This window comes from Apaloderma vittatum, unplaced genomic scaffold (assembly GCF_000703405.1).
Source record: "Apaloderma vittatum isolate BGI_N311 unplaced genomic scaffold, ASM70340v1 scaffold15482, whole genome shotgun sequence".
Classification (NCBI taxonomy): Eukaryota; Metazoa; Chordata; class Aves; order Trogoniformes; family Trogonidae; genus Apaloderma; species Apaloderma vittatum.
This window is the reverse complement of record NW_009705364.1, coordinates 1-20924: the sequence shown is the minus strand read 5'-3', so window position 1 is coordinate 20924 and position 20924 is coordinate 1. Positions and strand designations below refer to the sequence as shown.

General features: G+C 41.0%; 1 protein-coding gene and 1 pseudogene across 1 annotated transcript; both read right to left on the bottom strand.

The window, feature by feature from the left end:
- Nucleotides 1-695: 695 nt before the first annotated feature.
- On the bottom strand, nt 696-4257 carry LOC104270883 (annotated as a pseudogene).
- A 9428-nt stretch (nt 4258-13685) lies between these two features.
- LOC104270882 (guanine deaminase-like) lies at nt 13686-20370 on the bottom strand (the record flags this gene model as incomplete). Its single annotated transcript, XM_009865380.1, has 5 exons — nt 13686-13756; nt 14795-14822; nt 16886-17004; nt 19176-19322; nt 20303-20370. Coding segments are annotated over 5 exons (433 nt in total), but the record flags the coding sequence as incomplete, so codon positions are not given.
- Between the last annotated feature and the right edge of the window lie 554 nt (nt 20371-20924).

Genomic DNA, 20924 nt, shown 5'->3' with positions numbered 1-20924 from the left:
GCACAATAACCGCAGTTCGCAAACTTCCGATTGGTGTGCCTGAGTTGCCCAGGGAACAGGTAAGTTCTGTGCATCTCCAACACTTTGCTTCATATTATGGTCTTCACTATTCACAGAATTTTTGTTTGGAAGACACCTTTAAGATCATCGAGTCCAACCATCATCATAGCACTGCCAGGTCACCACTAAATCATGTCCCTAAGTACCAGGTCAACACATTGTTTAAATAACTCCCAGGGTGGTGAATCCACTAGTGCCCTGGGCAGCCTGTTCCAGTGCCCAATGTCCCTTTTGGTGAAGAACTTCTCCCTAACATCTAGCCTAAACCTTCCTTGGCACAACTTGCAGACATTTCCTCTAGTCCTGTCACTTGCTACTAGGGAGAAAAGACTCTCCTCTTTCCAATTCCTTTTCAGGCAGTTAGAGAGAGCGATAGGGTGTCCCCTCAGCCTCCTTTTCTGCAGGCTAAACAATCCCAGTTCCTTCAGCCTCTCCTCATAAGTCTTGTGTTCCAGACCCATCACAAGCCTCTTAGACCTTCTCTGGACACAGTCCAGTGCTTCAATATCCTTGTAATGAGCAGTCCAGCACTGCACACAGTACTCAAGCTGTGCCCTCATCAGTGCAAAGTACACTTCGCTAGTCCTGCTAGCAACACTATTTCTAATACAAGCCAGAATGTCATTGGTCTTCTTGGCCACATGAGCACATTGCTGGCTCATATTCAGCTGCCTATCAACCAAGACCCCCATGTCCTTTTCTGCTGCGCAGGCTTTCAATCACACATCCTCAAGTCTGTGCACTGCCATGGAATGGTTACGACCCAAGTGCAGGACCTAGCCCTTGGCCTTATTCAACCTCATACAATTAGTCTTGGCCCATTGATCTTGCCTGCCTAGATCCCTCTGCAGAGCTTCTGTTCCCTTCAGCAGATCAATACACCCATCTAACTTGGTGTCATCTTCAAACTTACTGAGGCTGCATGCAGTCTCTTCATCCAGATCATAAAGACATTAAAAAGTGCAGGCCCCAGTACTGAGCCCTGGGGGACACCACTTGTGGCTGGGCACCAGCTGGATTTTACTCCATTCACTCTCTGGGCCCAGTCTTCCAGAGAGTTTTTTATCCTGAGCAGTGTGTACTTATCCAAGCCTTGAGCAGTAAGTTTCTGAAGGAGAATGCTCCGGGAAACAAATGCTGTAGGTGATAAAGGCTTTGCTGAAGTCCAGGTATACAATGTCCACAGCTCTTCCTACATCCACTAAGCGTGTCGCCTTATCATAAAAGGAGATCAACTGAGTCAGACAAGATTTACCTTTCATGAACCCATGCTGTCTGGGAATGATCACCTGGTTGTTCTGTATGTGCTGTGTGATGGCACTTAAGATGATTTGCTCCGTGACCTTTCCTGGGACCAAGGTCAGACTGACAGGCCTGTAGTTCCCTGGATCCTTCTTCTGGCTCTTCTTGTAGATGAGCATCACATTTGCTAACCTCCAGTTGACTGGAGGTTGACTGGTTAGCCAGGACTTCTGATAAATGATGGAGAGTGTCTTGGTGAACACTTCTGCCAGCTCACTCAGTACCCTTGGGTGGACCCCATTCAGCCCCATAGACTTGTATGCATCTAAGTGGTGCAAAAGATCACTGATCATTTCCTCTTGGATGGTAGGGGCTGCATTCTGCTTCCCATCCATATCTTCCAGTTCAGGGGGCAGGGCACTCAGGAAATAACTGTCACTGCTGATGAAAACTTAAGCAAAGTAGGCATTTAGTAGCTTGACCTTATCATTGTCCTTGGTCACCAGGTCTCGTCCTGCATCCAGTAGAGGATGGAGACTTTTGTTAACCCTCCTTCTATTGTTGAAATATTTATAGAAATGTTTTTTTATTATCTTTAATTGTGCTGGCTAAATTAAGTTGTAGCTGGGCTTTGACCTTTCTAATTTTCTCCCTACATAGTCTTGCAACAACCTTGTACTATTCCTGTGTTACCATCCCCTTCTTCCACAGACCATAGATTTGCCTTTTCTTTCTGAGTCCTAGACAAAGCTCTCCATTTAGTCAGGCACACAGGGACAGCTTGTTCCTGTGCCTTGAAAATTTCTCTCTTAAGGATAGCCCAGGCTTCCTGAACTCCTTTGTCTTTCAGGACTGTACCCCAAGGGACTCTGTCAATCAGTCTCCTAAGCAGGGCAAAGTCTGCCCTCTGGAAGTCCAAGGAGGACTACTGATCCCATTCCTTACTTCCCCAAGAACTGAAGGCTCTATCATTTCATGATTGCCCCACTCAAGATAACTACCAGTCTTAACATCCTCCACTAGTCCTTCTCTGTCTACCAACAGCAGGTCTAGTATGGATCCATCCCTAGTTTGCTCACTCACCAGTTGTATTAGAAAGTTATCCTCTACACACTCCTGCAGTGGGCTGAAAGGCACAGACTCAGCTCTTGAGAAAAGCTAAGACCAAGTTCATTAGCACGAAGCAGTATTTATGGGTTACAAACAGGAGACCAGACTATGCAGCCAGGATTGTTATCGCTCATGTACTCCTTCAATCACTCTCTTATCACACAGGGAGAACATACTTTCCCAGGTCTGTTTTGATCATACTCTCCCATTTACTCCCATGCACATCTTGTGTACAAGAAGCATCTTATCTGTTCATTCTCATGAGCAAACTCCCAACATAAGCTGTACTCGGCAGGTCACAGTCTCTTTTCATTATTAGCAAGCAAGAGTTATGTACTTGTTTAGAAAAGAGCTCAAGGATGAATCTCTTTAATTTTTGCAACACAGTGCTGCTGGCACAGCTAGCTGTAAAATGTAGGGTATCCGCAGACTCCAGGAATCTCCAGGACTGTTTCCTCTCTGCTGTACTGTATTTTCAACAGACATCTGGAAAGTTGAAGTTCCCCACAAGAACAAGGACTAGCAATTCTGGGTTATTACCCAGCTGCCTACAGAATAATTCATCTATCTGTTCATCTTGCTTGGGTGGTCTGTACCAGCCCACCACCATGATACCTGCCTTGTTGACATTCCCCCTGACTCTTCATCCATAAGCATTCAATCCTATCATCATCATGTTCAAGACAGTCCAGAGATTCTGTGACATTCAGGACCACTCCACTGTCTCTCTTCCTGAGCCTATCCCTCTGTGCAGATACCCACAGAACAGATTTCAATGAACAAAGGTGAGATGCAGGGAGGTGTTAATTCAGCTCAGCTCCGTCTTGCCCTGACAGACTCTTAACTGTGATGACCAAAGGGGAATTGTGAAAAATGACCCAGCTCTGAGTTATCCCAGAATGAAACAGCAGACAAAGGACTGAAACCCAAATAGAAACAAAAATCCAAATCACAAACGTTTTGCATGGAGTTATTCAACCGCTATCTATTCTTGAGATAAGTTAAATTTGGCTGAGTGAATCATGTATGTACAAGATATGTTAATTTGGCTGAGTAAATCAAAATATGTTAATCTAGCTGAGTAAATGACTGATGTGCTAGCCATCACACAATTAGTAGGGGGCATCTAGGAGAGATAAGGAGAAATCATACCACCAAAGATAAATATTCTAGATAGTCCGGTCCCCTTAGACACACCTCTGCTCCCCCCCCCTCCCCCCTTTTATCCTTACAGGGTAAAAGCTGTAAGATTTTTGGGAGATTTCGGAGAACTTTTTCCAACAATACAGCTGGACTGTGGGAGACTCTTCCCCCCCTTATTTGAGATGTCAGACGAAGAGATTTTCCCTGGGATTGAGAACTCTTACCTGAGAGAGAATAAGTGACTAAGACATGTGTGGCATACTTTAAGATTGTTATTGTTACTACCTTTCACTCTTTTAAAATTTGCACTAGGGTATTTTCCAGGAATCACAGTTTCGTAATAGTTTATCTTGTGTATTGTTGGAGTTTTTTTTCTCCTCAAATTGCAATAGTGCATTCTTCCATTGTTTCCATAAAACCTGCAGTAGTGACACATAGGACCTGTAAGTGAAGTCCTAATAAACCGCTACTTTGAACCTTGCAGTGAAGCCTATGTATTGTACTTGTGAGTGAAGTCCAAACTGATGGCTAGTTTGAACCTTGCAATGAAGGCTCTCTCCATCACACCCTTCTGAAGAGCTTACAGCCATCCAACATTGCACTCCAGTTACATGACTGATCCCACCATGTTTCTATGAGAGCAACTATATCATAGTCTTCCTGTTGGATAATGGCTTTGAGCTCTTCCTGTTTATTGCCCATGCTGCATGCATTGGTATAGATGTACTTTAGTTGATGTGCTTTTTTGGTGGGTGGAGGTCTAATTCCTGTCTGATCATTTCTAGGCACTAGCTTGAGTCCTAGCTCATTGGTAGCCCTAGTATCTTCACTATCACATGGCCTACTGTCCCCTACCTCTACTGAGACAGCAGTGGAGCTAGCACACCATTCCACAAACATTGATGTGTCACTACCAGTCTTATTTCCAGCGAGACTGTTTTTTCTCCTTTCCCCCTTCAAATTTAGTTAAAAGCTCTTTTCATAGAAAGCCTTACCAACTCCTTTGCAAAAATTATTCTTCCCCTTTGAGACAGGTGTACTCTATTTGTTGCCAGCTGGCCCGGCACCATGTAAACTAACCCATGATCATAAAACCCAAAGTCCTGCTGCTGGCAGCAGGCTTGGAGCCAGGAATTGATCTGATGGGTCCTCCTCATTCTTTCTGTATTAGTCCCTGCAATTGGAGTGACCGAAGAGAACACTACCTGTGCTCCTGATCCCTTGACCAGTTGACCAAAGTCCCTCTTGATCACCATCAGATTTCTTGTTTCAAGTTCGTCATTACCCACCTAGAAAGTCAATAATGAATATTTGCAAAAGGCAAGGACAGGGACTAAGAGAACGAAGATCTGCCAATAGTAAGAGAAGACCAAGTTCAAGACCATCTAATGAACCTGAAAGTGCACAGGTCCAGGGGATCTGATGAGATCCATCTGCGGGTCCTGAGGGAACCAGTGGAAAAAGTCACAAAGCCACTTTTCTACCATATTTGAAAAGTCATGGCAGTCTGAAGTTCCCAGTGACTGAAAAACAGGAAACATAACCCCCATTTTCAAAAAGAGAGAAGAGGAAACCCCAGGGAACTACAGGCCAGTCAGTCTCCCCTCAGTGTCTGGCAAGATAATGGAGCAGACCCTCCTGAAGACTGTGCTAGGGCACATGGAAAATGAAGAGGTGGTTAGTGGCAACCAACATGGCTTCACCAATGGAAGATCCTGCCTGAACAAATTTGGTGGCTTTTTATGATAGGGTTACAGCATTAGTGAGTAAAGGGAAGAGCAACTGATGTCATCTTCTCGGACTTGTGCAAAGCATTTGACGCTCTCCTACATGACATCCTAGCCTCTAAACTGGAAGGACATGGATTTGACGGATGGACCACTTGGTGTATAAGGAATTGGCCAGATGGCTACTCTCAAAGAGTTGTGATCAATGGCTCAGCATCCAAATGGAGGCCAGTGCTGAGTGGAGTCCCTCAGGGATTGGTATTTGGATCAGTGCTGTTTAACATCTTTGTTAGCAACATGGGCAGTGGGATAGAGTGGACCCTCAGCAAGTTTGCAAACGACACCAAGCTGTGTGGTCCTGTCAGCATGCTGGAGAGAAGGGATGCCATTGAGAGGGACCTTGACAGGCTGGAGAGGTGGGCCTGTGCAAACCTCATGAAGTTCAACAAGGCTAAGTGCAAGGTCCTGCACCTGGGTGGGGGCAATCCTAAGCACAAATACAGGCTAGGCAACAAGCAGATTGAGAGCAGCCCTGCAGGAATTTTGAGCGCTGCTTGATGTAGCACTTAACACAAGCCGGCAATGTGTGCTGGCAACCCAAAAAGCCAATCATGTCCTGGGCTGCATCGAAAGAAGTGTGGCCAACAGGTCAAGAGAGGTGATTCTGCCCCTCTGCTCTACTCTGGTGAGACCTGGTCCATAGTACTGTCTCCAGCTGCGGAGCCCCTAGCAGAAAAAGGACATTGATCTGGTGGAGCAGGTTGAGAGGAGGGCCACAAAGATGATCAAAGGACTGGGCAGGCTGAGACATTTAGGTCTGTTCAGCCTGGAGAAGAGAAGGCTCTGGGGAGACCTTGTTGTGGCCTTCCAGTATCTGAAGGCAGCCTACAGAAAAACTATAGAGGGACTTTTTATAAGAGCATGTGGTGACAGGACAAGGAGCAATGGTTTTAAACTAGTGCAGGGTAGACTTAAATTAGACATTAGGAAGAAGTTCTTTACTATGAGGGTGGTGAGACACTGGAACAGATTGTCCAGAGAAGCTGTGGATGTCTCATCCCTGGAAGTGTTAAAAAGACCAGCCTGGATGAGACTTTGAGCAACCTTGTCTAATGAGAGGTGTCCTTGACCATAGCAGCAGGGTTGGAACTAGATGATCCTTAAGGTCTCTTCCAACTCAAGCCATTCTATGATTCTATGATTCTATGATTGATTCTATGATTCTATGATTCTGTGATTCTATGTTTCTATTATTCTATGACAGTAATTTGAGGGGCATACCAGAGTAGGAATTTTACTTGCCGCATCCTTAACTTGGGCCCCAGGAAGGCAGCAGACTTCCCTAAGAATCGAGTTAGGCCTGCACACCGGGCATTCTGCTCCCCTCAGAAAGAAGTCACCTGCAACAATGACTCCTTTTCTTCATGGAAGCAGTTTTGATGGTAGTCTTGGGCTTCCTTAATCTTCAGAACACCTCTAAGCAAGGCTGTTGACCACTTCCACTTGTAGATTGTCCTATCTGTTGTGAATGCACACCTGGGAAGGTGGGGCTGTTACTGGGGCAGCACACTTGCCACCCTTCCAGGAACTTGTTTCCATTGCCCTCATCCTGATCTCTAAGCTGACTAAGCTGACTAAGAGAGAGGAAGGGGAGCCCTCCATATCCTGAGCGCCATCTGACGGTTGAGCCTGTTTTAGGGAAGGCAGGGTGTAGCCTTGACTGTCTATGTTCCTCTCACACCCTCTGATGCTCCTCAATCCACTCACCTCTTCCCAGAGCTCTGTCACCCAGCAGAACAGTTCCTCTGCCTGGTCCTACCTAACACACCTGACCTCACTGATGCCTTCCCGTAGTGGTGTGAGAGCTAGGCACACTCTGCAGCCTGATGCCTGTGTGGCTGTGTGTCTCCCCTGGAGATCTGTCTGGGCAGCTGCGTCACTAGCCAGCTTACCACCTTTCTGTCTCTCTTCCAAAGTCAAACACAGAAAAAGATGAAGGTTGGTGTAAACACAAAGCCTCTTTATTTTGTTTCAAAAGTACATGACTTCCTATTTAGCATGATCAACACCAAGCAGAACAGTGGAAATCACATCTACCATTTTCCTAATACATTGCTTTTCCTTGAAACTACAGGCGTATAACAAGAAGGATAAATTCAACAACATTCACTCCAGCTAGGCATTTTTCACAAACAAAAGCCTATGCACAACAGGTGATAAGCATACAAAACCAAGGACCAGTATCAGAAAAGCTTACTCCGGTGAGATGTGAACTCTCCTTTGGGGAAAGAAGGTTTATCTTGAAGAAAAGGCTGCCAGCCTCCTCAGCACTATAGTGAGTCTGCACAACTCCTTTTTTAAAAGCTTAGCTCAGTGATTTGAGCACGCTGCTGACAACAAGGACCAGTACCGACGTCGCAGGTTTGATTCCTGCTCGGTCCCCATGTGTTGCCTGGTCTAGTCGAGAGGTGGCATCTCTGCCCATAAGAGGTAGGTTGGACTAGAAGATCTCTAAGGTCCCTTCCAGCGTATGCCATTCTATGATTCTATGATTCTATGAAAAGGTGTTAAAGCAACACATAGCCCAGCTCCAAAGCCAGAAGGCAAGATAGGACACAGAGACCAAAGCCTTCACTTGTCACTAACACTGGTCCCTTCTACTGAAGGCTTATCTCCAGACACCTAGGAGCACTTGGTAAAGTGAAGCCTTTGGTGACTTAAGTAAAGATGAAGGTAAAACATTTTTACGTTTTGATTAGTCCTGGTCTTGGCTGGGTTTAATTGTTACCAGGTGACCCTAAGAGCTGTGCAAACATAATAACATCTGCCTGATGGGACAAATATTTTTACTTGAAGCGTTAGTGGGTGGGTGTAAGACTGCCTTTTAGCCTTTTCCTTCTCTCAACTCTGTTCATTCAGCATAGTTATTTTAAACCAAAACCAAGTGTATGAGAAACCACAAACTGAAGCCAGAGGGAGGAATTGTGAGTCTAGGGGAGAAACTGTGAGTCTAACTGCATTCAATTCTAAAGAACTGACTTCCTCTGCAGAAGCCACAGGTGACCTCATTGGTTGGAGCCCACCCTAATCCAGGACATTTTCCAAGAAAGAACTCCCACTGAAATTTCCAGGAAACTGCCCTCCAAATACATTGCTCAGACTTTTGAGAAAAAAACAACAGTTCTACTAACTTACACAATAGATTGATGTTGATGTTGCTGACGTCTTTTTGCTTCCCAAGAATTCGTTTTGTTGCCGCTGTTTTTTTGTACAGAGAGCCCTGCAGATGTCACTCACTGGCTTGTCAGTTGAGAGAAGCTTTAAGTCAAAGTTCCTAGTAGTTCACTATTGGATATATGCTTGTGTAATTTAAAATGTGCTGCTCTCTCTGTAGTGTGCTTAACTTCAAAACAATCTGATTTTTAAACCAGTTTATATTCATTTACGCTGGTCACACCATATGCTTGTCTTCCTGTGTCAGATTCGGTCATCACCATGCCACCAGGCACATGACAGGGGACTATGTTCAGGGCAGAGATTCTTCCCTGGGACCAGCTTAGGTCACAGTCTCTGACCTGGCCAACACCAAATGTTTTACAGGACACATGAAGATAAAGCATAATGTGCCCTTGCGTTAAATTTTTCCTGTAGTTCTTACAGGTGATTTTGATTTAAATCTTGAAGCAGAGCTTGACAGGTTGAAAAGTGTGATATAATTATGCTAGGATTAGCTACAATTATTTGGACTTGTATAATTAAACATCTAAGTAACTGCTTTGGAAAGCTGCTCAGTTGTTGGACCTCAGAAGGAATGAGGTCCATGACTCAATTTTTCCTGAAAATGTATCTTCTTTCCTGAGTTTCCCACTTAAAACTCCACTGACATGTCATCTTGATTTTGTAAGTTCCTCTGATCTGCCTTCTCTCAACTTTACATTATTTTGTATTTTGTTACTACCCTTTTCAAATCTCTTCTTAAATTCATTATTCTCCCAGTCTTCTCTCAAATTTTCAGAATCCCTTGGGATTTTTTTTAATACCTTCTACTTGTTTACTATTATTTTACAGTTGAGTTAATCACTGCTACACACAAGACTCCAGACAAGGCAGTAACTTATCATTTTTATTCATACAAATCCAGTATTTTAAAGGTTGCTACTTTATCACCTGTTATGGCTTGTTCCTGGAAATGTTTAAAACAATATTTTTAAACATCTTGTCTAAGCAATGTTGTTAATATTTCTCCTTTTAAAACTTGAACGTTCTCTGAAGCAACTTTGGCTTTTAATTTTTCAAGATTTGTGTATTACTTTTAAATGCATAATCAAACACAGTTATAATTTCTTTTGCTCAGTAGAACAGTAGATACTTAGCAAGAATATTACCTTTTGCTATACTGCATTGCATAATCACAATTTTTAAAAAATTCAAATTATCTGTAAATATTTTAAAACTAAAATATTACTATCATGTTAGCTTTCATAAAACCATTAAAATTTCTTCATTTCTGGGTGTATGTTCAGGCACAGACTTCTACACAGGGTCATTTTAACATTTCTTTTTCTATCAGAAAGTCCACTTATAATACTGAAAGCGTTCAGGACTGTGAACAAATGCACTTTTTCTTTTTTCCCCCACAAAGCTTTCTGATTGCACAAAAACGGAAGAATAAACATAAACATTAGGCCAAGGCAACATTTTATAGTGCAGAACTCCACTTATCACACATGAATAATTCAAATAACATTGCATAATGCATTGGCAATACTTATTAGCATTTCATTAATAATCAAAACTTAAAGTGACACGATGAGATCAACATATAACAGTAATTCAAATACATTCCAATTATAATAAATACGTGCTCATCTGAACATAGAACACATTAAGTACATTATCCCAACAAGCAAGCTTTCCACAAACTACCTTTTTTTGTTTTGCCTGAATGTTGTGCTGACACTGAACACCAAGGCACATTAAGAAACAAAGATCCCCTCCACAGTCTTGCAAGAAAACTAATGAGGAGTCACTAGGAACTGTTGCATGTACATTTTTCCAGAGGTTTTATCTTAAGTCAGTAGCACTGTTAATTTATACTGACTGAAAATTAACCCTTTCTTTTCTTAGTCATCTCCCCTTAGTGTCTGATTGCCTAATTTTTGTTTGTTGTTTTTTTTTTTTTAAAAAAAAGAGGGAAGGAGGTTGCCTTAATTTGTCTTCAGCTACAAAGTTCTGTGACAACAAGGATGGAGGGGGGATAGTGCAACTCTGAGCCTCCATTAACACTGTTTGAGATAGTAGTGCTGTTCTGAAGTGAATTCCAAATCATCATCCCTTACCGAATCTGGGCTCAGTTTGCAGGGTGGTTTTGGCACACAAGGACTAAGCTGCACACCAAATATACTCCAGCCTCTAAATTTTTTTTTTTCCTGGCATGAGAGTCTTTCTCCATTCAATCCTATTCAAGATGCTGCTGTTTAAAGTATCGCCCAGTTTACCTATCACATTAATTCCTCCACTGGCTTCCTCTCACATCAAATTCAGGCTTCTTTGCTCTACCCCCAAGCACCTCAGCATTTAGCACAATGCTATCCATCCTGCTCCTCACTACTTCTGCTCTTGGGCATTGCAGTGTGGTTCAGGCAACCCACAGCACTGTCTACAGGCACAACTCCTCCTCCTCTAGCTGAGCTTCTTAAAAAAGTTGATTCTCCATGTCTAAGTCTGGGTACTAGACTCCAGCAAAGCTGTAATCAAAAGGCTGAGTTCCTACTTTGTGCCTTAATTTAACAAGGATCAAACTGCTCATGATGCAGCCGGTATTCAAATAAAAAGCTCATTGGCAGCAGTCATCCTAGACAGTCCCTTTGTAACTGAGCCAGCACTATACTGTTGAACTTCTTAAAGTTTTTCTGTATCCCCAGTTTGCAAATAAGCAACTCCTCCTCCCCTGCAAATCTTTTAAGAAGAAATGCTGAATCCTACCAACAACACTACAAAATATTGGGAAAACAATGAAGTCAGGGACAGCTAAGACTACCACTAAAACAGAAGCATTGATTTAATTCACAGGTATGGAAGTGAAGAAGTAGGGCAGAAACATACATTGTACACAAGAGTGCATAAGCTTTCCCCAGTCCAGAAAACATTCTTGCAGCAAAATCAAAGCTGAAAACCATGCAACTCCCTCAGAATAGTTTCTAACACTAACTTGGAGCAATAAAACATGTGTGTCACAGATCTTTGGTTTTAGAACGTGAAAATTGGTCAATTAAATTCATGTCAAAATTCATGAGGAAAAGTGCTTCCTGAACGAGGAAACCAAGTTAAAGAGTTGATGATTGCATTTGCCAAACAAGTGTGCTACTGTGTAGGTGACTGAGACACTTGCCAAACAAAATGGTTAAGAAAACACCCTGATGGAATATGGAAATCTCAATCTTTAAATTTTTATTCCTAAAGCCTTAGGAATTACTGCACGTTACAGATACAAAGGCTGTGCCTCCGTTAGCACGGGGTAAAGGGGCAGCGCCCTCTAAAGACACCTGAGCCAGCTCTCAACAAGCAAGCAGGGCAGCTGCACTTCACTGGCATCTGCAAGCCAGTGTTCCTGCTGCTCAGTAGGGCCACTTACCTGTGACCAAAAACCCCCACTTTTTTGAAAAGACTGCACTGCTTCAAGTGCCCAGGCTAGCTTTTACATTTTCAGTTGATAGTATACTGTCTCATGTAGATGTAACCATAACAGTATGCAAGCTCTGAAAATGCTTTTAAAATCAGAAAATTATCAGTGATCTTGGACCAAGCATTCTCTCAGAAGTAGACATGAAGCGAAACTTTGGTGATTTGACCTCCCTTGTTTTGCAGAGGAAATTCCTGTGCTTTTACATTGCCAGGCAGTGAGATAAAAGTGTGTAACAAAGCTTAATGAAGTCAAAGCTTAGTGAAGTCAAAGCAGTTTGAAGCAGGTCTTAAAAGCATATTCAATATGTTTGTAGTAACTCAATACAATATTGTCACTATTGACACTGAAATTAAAGCTTGCATCCTTTGTGCTGCAAAAATATAGCTAAGGAACAAGAAGCAATGCCCTCCTGAAACTCATCTTGCAATAAAAAAAAAAAAAGATTAAAGTAATCTCTCAAAAAGTAGGGAAATATTCTTTATAAGAAAGGAAGTTGCACAGATTTCCGAAACAAAAAAGTGCACATTTTTAACCTGGAACTGTACAGGGCTGGAGTAATGGTTGCCACATTGAAAGACACCTAAGAGCACATTAAAGCTGAGCTGCTTTTCCGGTGACAATTTCCAAATCAAGACGGAGGTGGTAATGGCCAGAAATAGTCCATTCCTCTTGGATTAATTTTTAACTCCACTCTCTTTCCTTACAGAAAGGAGAAGGAACATCATATCATCCTGTCTGAACACTCAGGAGCAAAATCAAGCCTGGGAAGGTTCTGAAGGAGGCTGAACTAGATGAAGTATTCCCTCTAGTCCAGAAAATCCTCTTCATCTGTTTGCCATTGAGTAGCCTGCTCAGATATCTCAGTGCCCGCTTCTAATTTAACACAAGTTTCATTCAGCTGTCTCTAAGCTGAAGGCAATTCAATGGAGCAGGTGGAAGATCAGGCTGACCACTTCTAGACTCAGAAACAAAACCTGTGGAAAAGCAGTTCCATCTGACAGCATCACCGAACAATGCAGCCCTCCCACTCTCCCAGCCCTTCTCACTCTCCTGTGACTAATGCCCCATTTCTTACTTGATTCTTCCACTAGTTCTCCTTTGTCTGACTATGACTGATAAATCTGAACTCTTTGATAATAAGGACCCTTATTCATTTATAAATACACACTTATTTAATTTCTCTTTAAAAAAATAAGGTTTTAAGCCACACAATTACTTAAAAAAACCTCCTAAACAAAACCAAAAAATGTTCTAAATGCCCCAAAAGGTCACTGATTTTTCCATACTTGGTGATAATATTAGGGAAACTGCATTATTCCGTGGCAGTAATTATCTGCAAAATCAATATTCCAGCATGGGATGGTTTTTTATTCAAGTGTGTTATAGACAATGAGTCTCATTGCACTTTGTAACACTTCCTACACTATTATTAAAAGAAAGAGCAGGCATCCCCTTTAACCAAGGGATTTACCAAATCACTTATCAATGCACATGTGCTATTTTTACAGAGAATTTTAAATACTTGTTTCCTCTAGAAATGCGATAATTTTGGTAAAGTTGTTCTTGAAAGGTCTAACAAGATTTCTAACATTTGCAAGTTGTAAAACATTGAACAAAAATGAGGTGTTATTCCTGATGATCAGGCACTGTGTTTAATAAATCTTCTCCAAATCAGATGCAGAGCAATCAACAGAGTACTTTGCAAAAGGGAAAAGTGTTTATACAGAACTTGAAAAAGGAACCACTTGCTTTCCAGCCACATACACTTCAGAAATATTCCGATCATCACCTGAAATAACATGAAAACAGAAATTTGCACATAAATCTATACTTTGATTTAATTAATGAAAATGATGCAATCCATAAAATCAGTTTTGGAATACAGCATTTTCAGTGACCTGCTCCTAGGACTGAGGAAGTTTTATTTGGAGAAAATTAGTGAGGGCTATCACAAAGATTAATGGATGTTTAAACTACCCTTGGTTTTTTTAAGAAATAAGCATAGCACTTAGCTACTGCAATGGCATCATACATTTTCTACATACTGAGTAGATTCAAACTCTGAAAATATTACGCACCCGTACAGAAAACACATTGTCCCACAGTATCTGAACTAACTTGGGTATCAGGCAGCAGTAAAGTTAGTTTGCTTCAACCAGCTCCTCAAAAAGTCAAAAGCCTAATTAGAGAATGACCCAAACATGGCCAGAGCTGACACCAGTCTCCTGCACATAGCAACACAATGGGCAGCACAGCTCTCAGTCCAGACAATGCCCTGTGAAGAATATCTATTCTCTTAGTGAGGTGGGATTGTTTGGGCTGTGTTTCACTTGTTTTAAAGGCTACCTTTTTTATTTGAGAGTGAAAAAAACACAATGGCAACCGCTCTGCAGAAGTCCTGCTGAGCTGCACTGGTTCTGAACTGGTGATTAGCATGTCAGTGTTGCTATATTGTGAAATACAATTTAGCTTGTACTGCAGATAGAGACAGGTGTGGTAATAAATATGTCAAACTTGGTGCATCATGTTAAACTATTTAACTATGTCCCAAAAAAAAAGTTAAACTAATTAATTCTTACTCAATATTTATAAAAAATAATAAATAAATGTAAGTAAATATTTCATTACCGTAAATATATATTCACACTAATAGTGACACACTAATTTTAAAATAAAATGTAAATAAGCATACATAATTTTCATAGACAAATATATATTTCATTATGTATAAATAAATTTGCTTTTAACCTCCACAGGAATTTAGGTAATTTTTGATATATGACACAACAAGGGAATTTTATTATGTGAGCTGAGAATCAGAACATACCTAAGTACAGGAACTTCTGGAGAGCGTCCTATTAGAAAGCAATGGGAGAAAATCAGATTCAGAAAGCAGTATCTACTATACCAGATCATAATTATTTGAAGCTTGAAAGAAATGTCAAAAATAGTTTTCCCAAATATTATTACTAATAAAAAAATTAAATTGACCATTTTCTCATAAATAACTTTGAGTAAGGATGCTGTATTTTCAGAAATAAAAAACTGCACAAGTTTGACAGTGTAAACAGATATGCCTAAACCACAACACTTTTCCCTTCTCTTTCTTAGAGTTCTCAGATTCATTTCATACTTATTGAAAAATAAGACAAAACTGTAAGAATTTTTAGAGTCCCAAGAACTGCAAACTTAGCTGAAAAGGTTTAGACTTAAAGGGGTAAATACTTTCTTTTTCATAATTATTTGAATTAGGAAGAAGACTTAAAATTTAAATAATTTAATCTAATCCACATTTCCATGTATATGGTGACATTCAGAATAGAGACAGCAACAGACGGTCCAGCCACATCAGTAAATTCAAATAACTGTTCACAGAATCACAGAATCACAGAATGTCAGGAGTTGGAAGCAACCTCACAAGATCATCTAGTCCAACCCCCCTCCAGAGCAGGATCACTTAGAGTAGGTCATGCAGGAACAATCCAGGTGAGTTTTGAATGTCTCCAGAGAAGGAGACTCCACAACCTCCCTGGGCACCCTGTGCCAGTGCTCTGTCACCCCCACAGTGAAAATGTTTTTTCTAACGGTTTTGTGGAAACTCCTGTGCTCCAGCTTGTATCCATTGCCCCTCGTCCTGTCATTGGACATCACTGAGAAGAGCCTGGCTCCGTCCTCCTAACACTCACCCTTGACATACTTATAAATACTCATGAGGTCACCCCTCAGCCTCCTCTTCTCCAGGCTAAAGAGACCCAGCTCCTTCAGCCTTTCCTCATAAGGGAGATGTTCCACTCCCTTCATCATCTTTGTGGCTCTGCGCTGGACTCTCTCAAGCAGTTCCCTGTCTCTCTTGAGCTGAGGTTCCCGGAACTGAACACAATATTCCAGATGTAGCCTCACCAGGGCAGAGTAGAGGGGAAGGAGGACCTCTCTCCGCTTACTAGCCACTCCCCTTCTGATACACCCCAGGATGCCATTGGCCTTCTTGGCCAGGAGGGCACATTGCTGGCTCATGGTCATCCTGTCGTCCACAAGAACCCCCTGGTCCCATTCCCCTGCACTGCTCTCCACCAGGTCAGTCCCCAACCTATACTGGCATATGGGGTTATTCTTTCCCAGGTGCAAAACTCTACACTTGCCCTTGTTGCACTTCGTAAGATTTCTCCCCGTTCAGCCCTCTAGCCTGTCCAGGTCTCTTAGAATGGCAGCACAGCCTGCTGGCGTGTCAGCCACTCCTCCCAGTTTTGTGTCATCAGCAAACTTGCTGACAGTGCTCTCTAAACCCACATCCAGGTCACTGATGAATATATTGAACAGCACTGGCTCCAGTAGTGACCCCTGAGGGACCCCACTATTGGCCATTATCTTTTTTAATCATAAATGGGTTTCTAATGAGAACGTGTACCCATTGCGCAATTCCTATTCTGCTTACGTTTTTGTATAAAAACTGGGCTTTCAACTCAAATTAACTGTCTTGAGTTTTTGCTTAAATTTACAACAGCAGCGCAATCAAGGCAACCTAGCCTTTATCTGAGAACTGTTTGCCATTTCTGAGTTTGAACTCAAAGTGTTACCTAAAGTGAATTGCTTTTTCTTGGCTGCCATTTATTACTGCAGAAAAACTACTCTAATTATCAGGTGCTAATAAAATGTGTTAAAAACATATTACATGTATTTTTGCCCATAGGGATATGGGACTGTCACTGAGGACATCAAGATTGTTAAAAAATACCCATACCCCAAACCCGCACACAAACAAACCAAAAACCAGAACAAAGCAAAACAAACAAAAAACCCATTCAGAAACCCATTCCTGTGGCTCTCAAGAAAACTCTCAAGACACTTATTATAGCTGTTTCACAGACTTTCCCCCACACAGTTTTCTGTAATTTTTTTATCATTAATCTGTTCGGATTACCTCAAAATTATCGGCAGAGAACAAATCAAAGGGGCTATCTGAAGCCTTCATGTTGATTAGCAGCGCATCAAACTCTTTGCCAACCTCAAAGTTCCCAATCACATCGTCTAGTCCTAGAGCTGAGGAAGAAAAAAAGCTCACAAACAGATCTTCAACATAACCTTCTTTTCACCATCTGGAAACACCTGGCAACTTATCTGAGATGTTCAGGGGAAAAACTACAAGGATGATTACACAGAAAAAAAATGAAAGCAAATTCAATAGTGAGTATGTTAGCATCTGAGTTCTTAAATAACTTCTCAGTAAAAATGTGTATTTTGGTGAATTTCTGAAGGGCACCTGTTAAGGGTAAAAGCTAACTAAAACCAAAATTCGAACCCCTCTTGATTTTAATTCTTTGAATGTTCTCCATTGATTTTGTGTCACTGCAGACCTGATGTATAGTTTACTTACTGTTTAAAGTGAAATAAAAATCTTCTACAATGCAAAAATGTTGAAGGTTGAAAACAGGCAATGAAATGAAGTCAGAGAAACAGTAAAGTGTGTAATACACTGTGCTAAGGTAGTGTTATATTTAATTGTTTAAACAGTTTAAACAACTTTGACAGGTTGTGTAGATCTATTACAATAGTAACATGATAATATGACAATAAGAGGTGCACAGAGAGGATAACTAAGTCTAATTAGCAGGAACAGAAACCAATACAGTGTGGAAAAAATCATAGCCATATCTGAAAGTCTCATACTCACCTGTAAGGCTTGTCTTGTGGTCTGTTATTTAGCTTTATTATTTCAAAGCTTCATTACAACCTCTGGTTCTCAGGTCCACAGGCACTGAAAATCTAGTTTCATCTTGAGTGACTGGGTGCCTGCAAGTGCTTAGAATATCTACAGATATGCCATTGTGTCTCCTTGGAAATTATTTAGGATAGTTCTAAGTTGTACATAGTACCCATGTATTGAATCATCTTTTCCAACACTCTGGAATTAAACTGAGTCATTAAAGCAGAAAACATCTGCAAATCCCTTAACTTGTTTTCAGATGGCTCCTGCCTGACAACGGAGCTTCAGCCTTCAGTGAAGTTTGGTTTTGGCAAGAACTTCACAATACCTTAAAGATGTTGAAACTCCTCCAAATCGTAAAATAATTTGACTATTTACCAGTTTCACCTAAAACGATCTCATATTCCTTCGTTTGTGAGCAGAATGCAATTTTTAGAGTAAACACAAGAGGGTGACAAGTGTTTAGGAGTTTCAGCAAAGCAAATTATTCCAAGGGAGAATTGCCACAAATTTCCACAATTTTTTCTAGGCTACCGGAAGGTTGTATGAGTAATTTATATTGTATTCTTGAAAGTGATTCAGTAAGTATAAACCAGCTCAAATTAAATATTTAAAATAAACAGGTTTACTTAGTAAACCTAGGAACCCAGATAAAACACACACCACAGTGGTTGTGAAGGGAAACCACGTGTGACTTTGGGATTTTTATTACATTTTTATTAAATCTTTCAAACTTCCATTAACAGTTCTCAATGTTGTTTTCTGACCACTACAAAACTGTTACACTTGGGATCAGTTCTTTAGCAGGTAGTGAACTTATTTCTGATAACTGAAACAGAAATAAATTTTTACTTACGTGGATTTGCTCTCTGTTAAATCATACAACTTCCACCAAAACTATGCTAAGCATATAAATCAGTAAGTGCCTCCTGATTGTGACAAAAATTCCAGTGAACCAGAATAATCTATATACTAAATTACTACATTCTGCAGATAGAACTGTGTTTTAAACACCCATGGTGCATATTCTGTTTAAACTTTGTGCTTTTCTCTGACTGAGGAGTGATCTGCATCATGTTCTGTTTTGCTGGAAAGACGGTGACAAACTGCCTCACTGAGAGCTCAAAAAGCAGAAACAAAATTAGAAACTGATGAAAAACAGGATGCATGCTTTTACAGTAATTGCATAGCTTTTCCTGTAAGTGTTGGCTGCTGAGAAAACAGTCATTCCAATCAGTGTGATAAACATACAAGCACTAATGATTACAAAGTCTGAGCATCTTTGCAGAGAAAATGTCCAATTCTGAAAAATCAATAATACGAATTCTGTAAAAAGCCTGGTGTGGGTATGTGAGACTGAAGGACACCTCAGTCCAACAGATACCATTTTAGACTTCAATATGACACCAGAAAACCTGTGAATTCAACTACCTTTTATAGACTGAGAGACAAAATATGAAAAAGTGCTGTAGTTCTCCGTGTATATCCTAAAGAAATTTCTTCTTACCTTGGCTTCCTCCTAGAGTGGCTAGTTTAAAAGCTTCTTCCAGAGTTAGTCCTGTTTCATTCACTTTACTGATCTGAAGGCTATTAGATGCCATCATTGTCTTCCTGATGGCATCAAGCATAGAAGCTGAATATCCTCCAGCAACATCTAGAAGGCATGAGACACTTAGAAAAACAAGCTTTGGGAATAATTCTCTAGGGTAAACTTCTATGAGCTTTAATTAAATGTTGCAAAGTGACAGATGTCGTAAACACAAAGGTTTTACTGCTAAGGAGTGTATAATTCCTAACGAAAGTGCTCTCACATACAAAGTCAGGCAAATAGAACACAACACTGAGTAACAGAAACCTGAAAAGTTGTTGTTCAAGCCCTATTTACTCTCATGAGATTAAAAAACCTTTCTTCATTCATTTTTGGATTTCCTCTTAAATACTTTTGGGCCAGCTCTAGATTTTAGTGCTCCAGACTTCACCGCTCTAGAAGTTGGGGGTGGGAGGGGGAAAGCAAGTCCACAGACTGGAGACATGCTGACTTTTAAATATGCACGGGTAGCTATGTTTTTCATAGAATCATAGAACCATAGAATGACTTCAGTTGGAAGGGACTTCTCAGATCATCTAGTTCCAACCCCTCAGACATGGGCAGAAACATCTCTCACTAGCCTAGGTTGCTCAAAGCCCCACCCAGCCTCATCTTGAACACTTCCAGGGAAGGAGCTTCCACAACTTCTTTGGGCAACCTGTTCCAGTATTTCACCACCCTCATAGTAATATGTAATCTAAATCTACCCTGCTCTAGTTTAAAACCACTGTCCCTTGTTCTATCACCACATGCCCTTATAAAAAGTCCCTTTCCAGTTTTCCTGTACACCTCCTTCACCTACTGGAAGGCCGCTATAAGGTGTCCCCAGAGCCTTCTCTTCTGAGAAGAGCCCCAATCCTCTCAGCCTGTCCTCATGGGAGAGGTGCTCCAGCCCTCTGATCAACTTTGTGGCTCTCCTCTCAATGCTCTCCAACACATCCATGTCCTTCTTGTGTTGGAGGCTCCAGAGCTGGATGTGGTACTGCAACAGTTTTGTATCTCACAACAGTTTCCAAAAAAAACCGGTTTAACAGTAAACTACTAACCTGTGCCAAGGCCAAGCTTCACATTGTGTTTCAGGACCTTCTGCACATTTAAGACACCACTGCGCAACCTGGATTGGAAGAAGAAATATGTTCTGTGTGATACAAGCAGAGAAAGTTAAGGAAGAGTAGGGCAGCAGAGCCAATTAATGACAAAGACTCTTAAGAACGTCTGCAATAGATTAGGTTTATTAACCTGGGATCAAGCATTTGCATTATAATCTGAAAGACGAGGTTTAATCACTTAATAAAGGTAGTCTTTCTCAGTTAAAAACTCCCATAGTTTTACAATTAACTGCTGAATATGAGCTCTCAGTATACTTGTGAAAAAATAAAAATATAATGTAAAGTATATTCCAGGACATGTGAGATAATTTCATGAGCTCCCGTAACTTATCACAGACAAGATACTGATTATGTTAAAGGTAAAAGAAGTGTTCATACAATATTGCATTTCTGCTTAATAGAAAGAAGATCATATAGACCATTCCCATCTCCCCAAAACATAAATGTACTTTGGGCGGAAGGAAGATGGCCTGAATCTGCCATTGACAGACAAGACAAGAAATAAAGTTTAAAAAATGACAGAGGAGTCAAGAAACAAAGTATAACAATTTAAAATTAT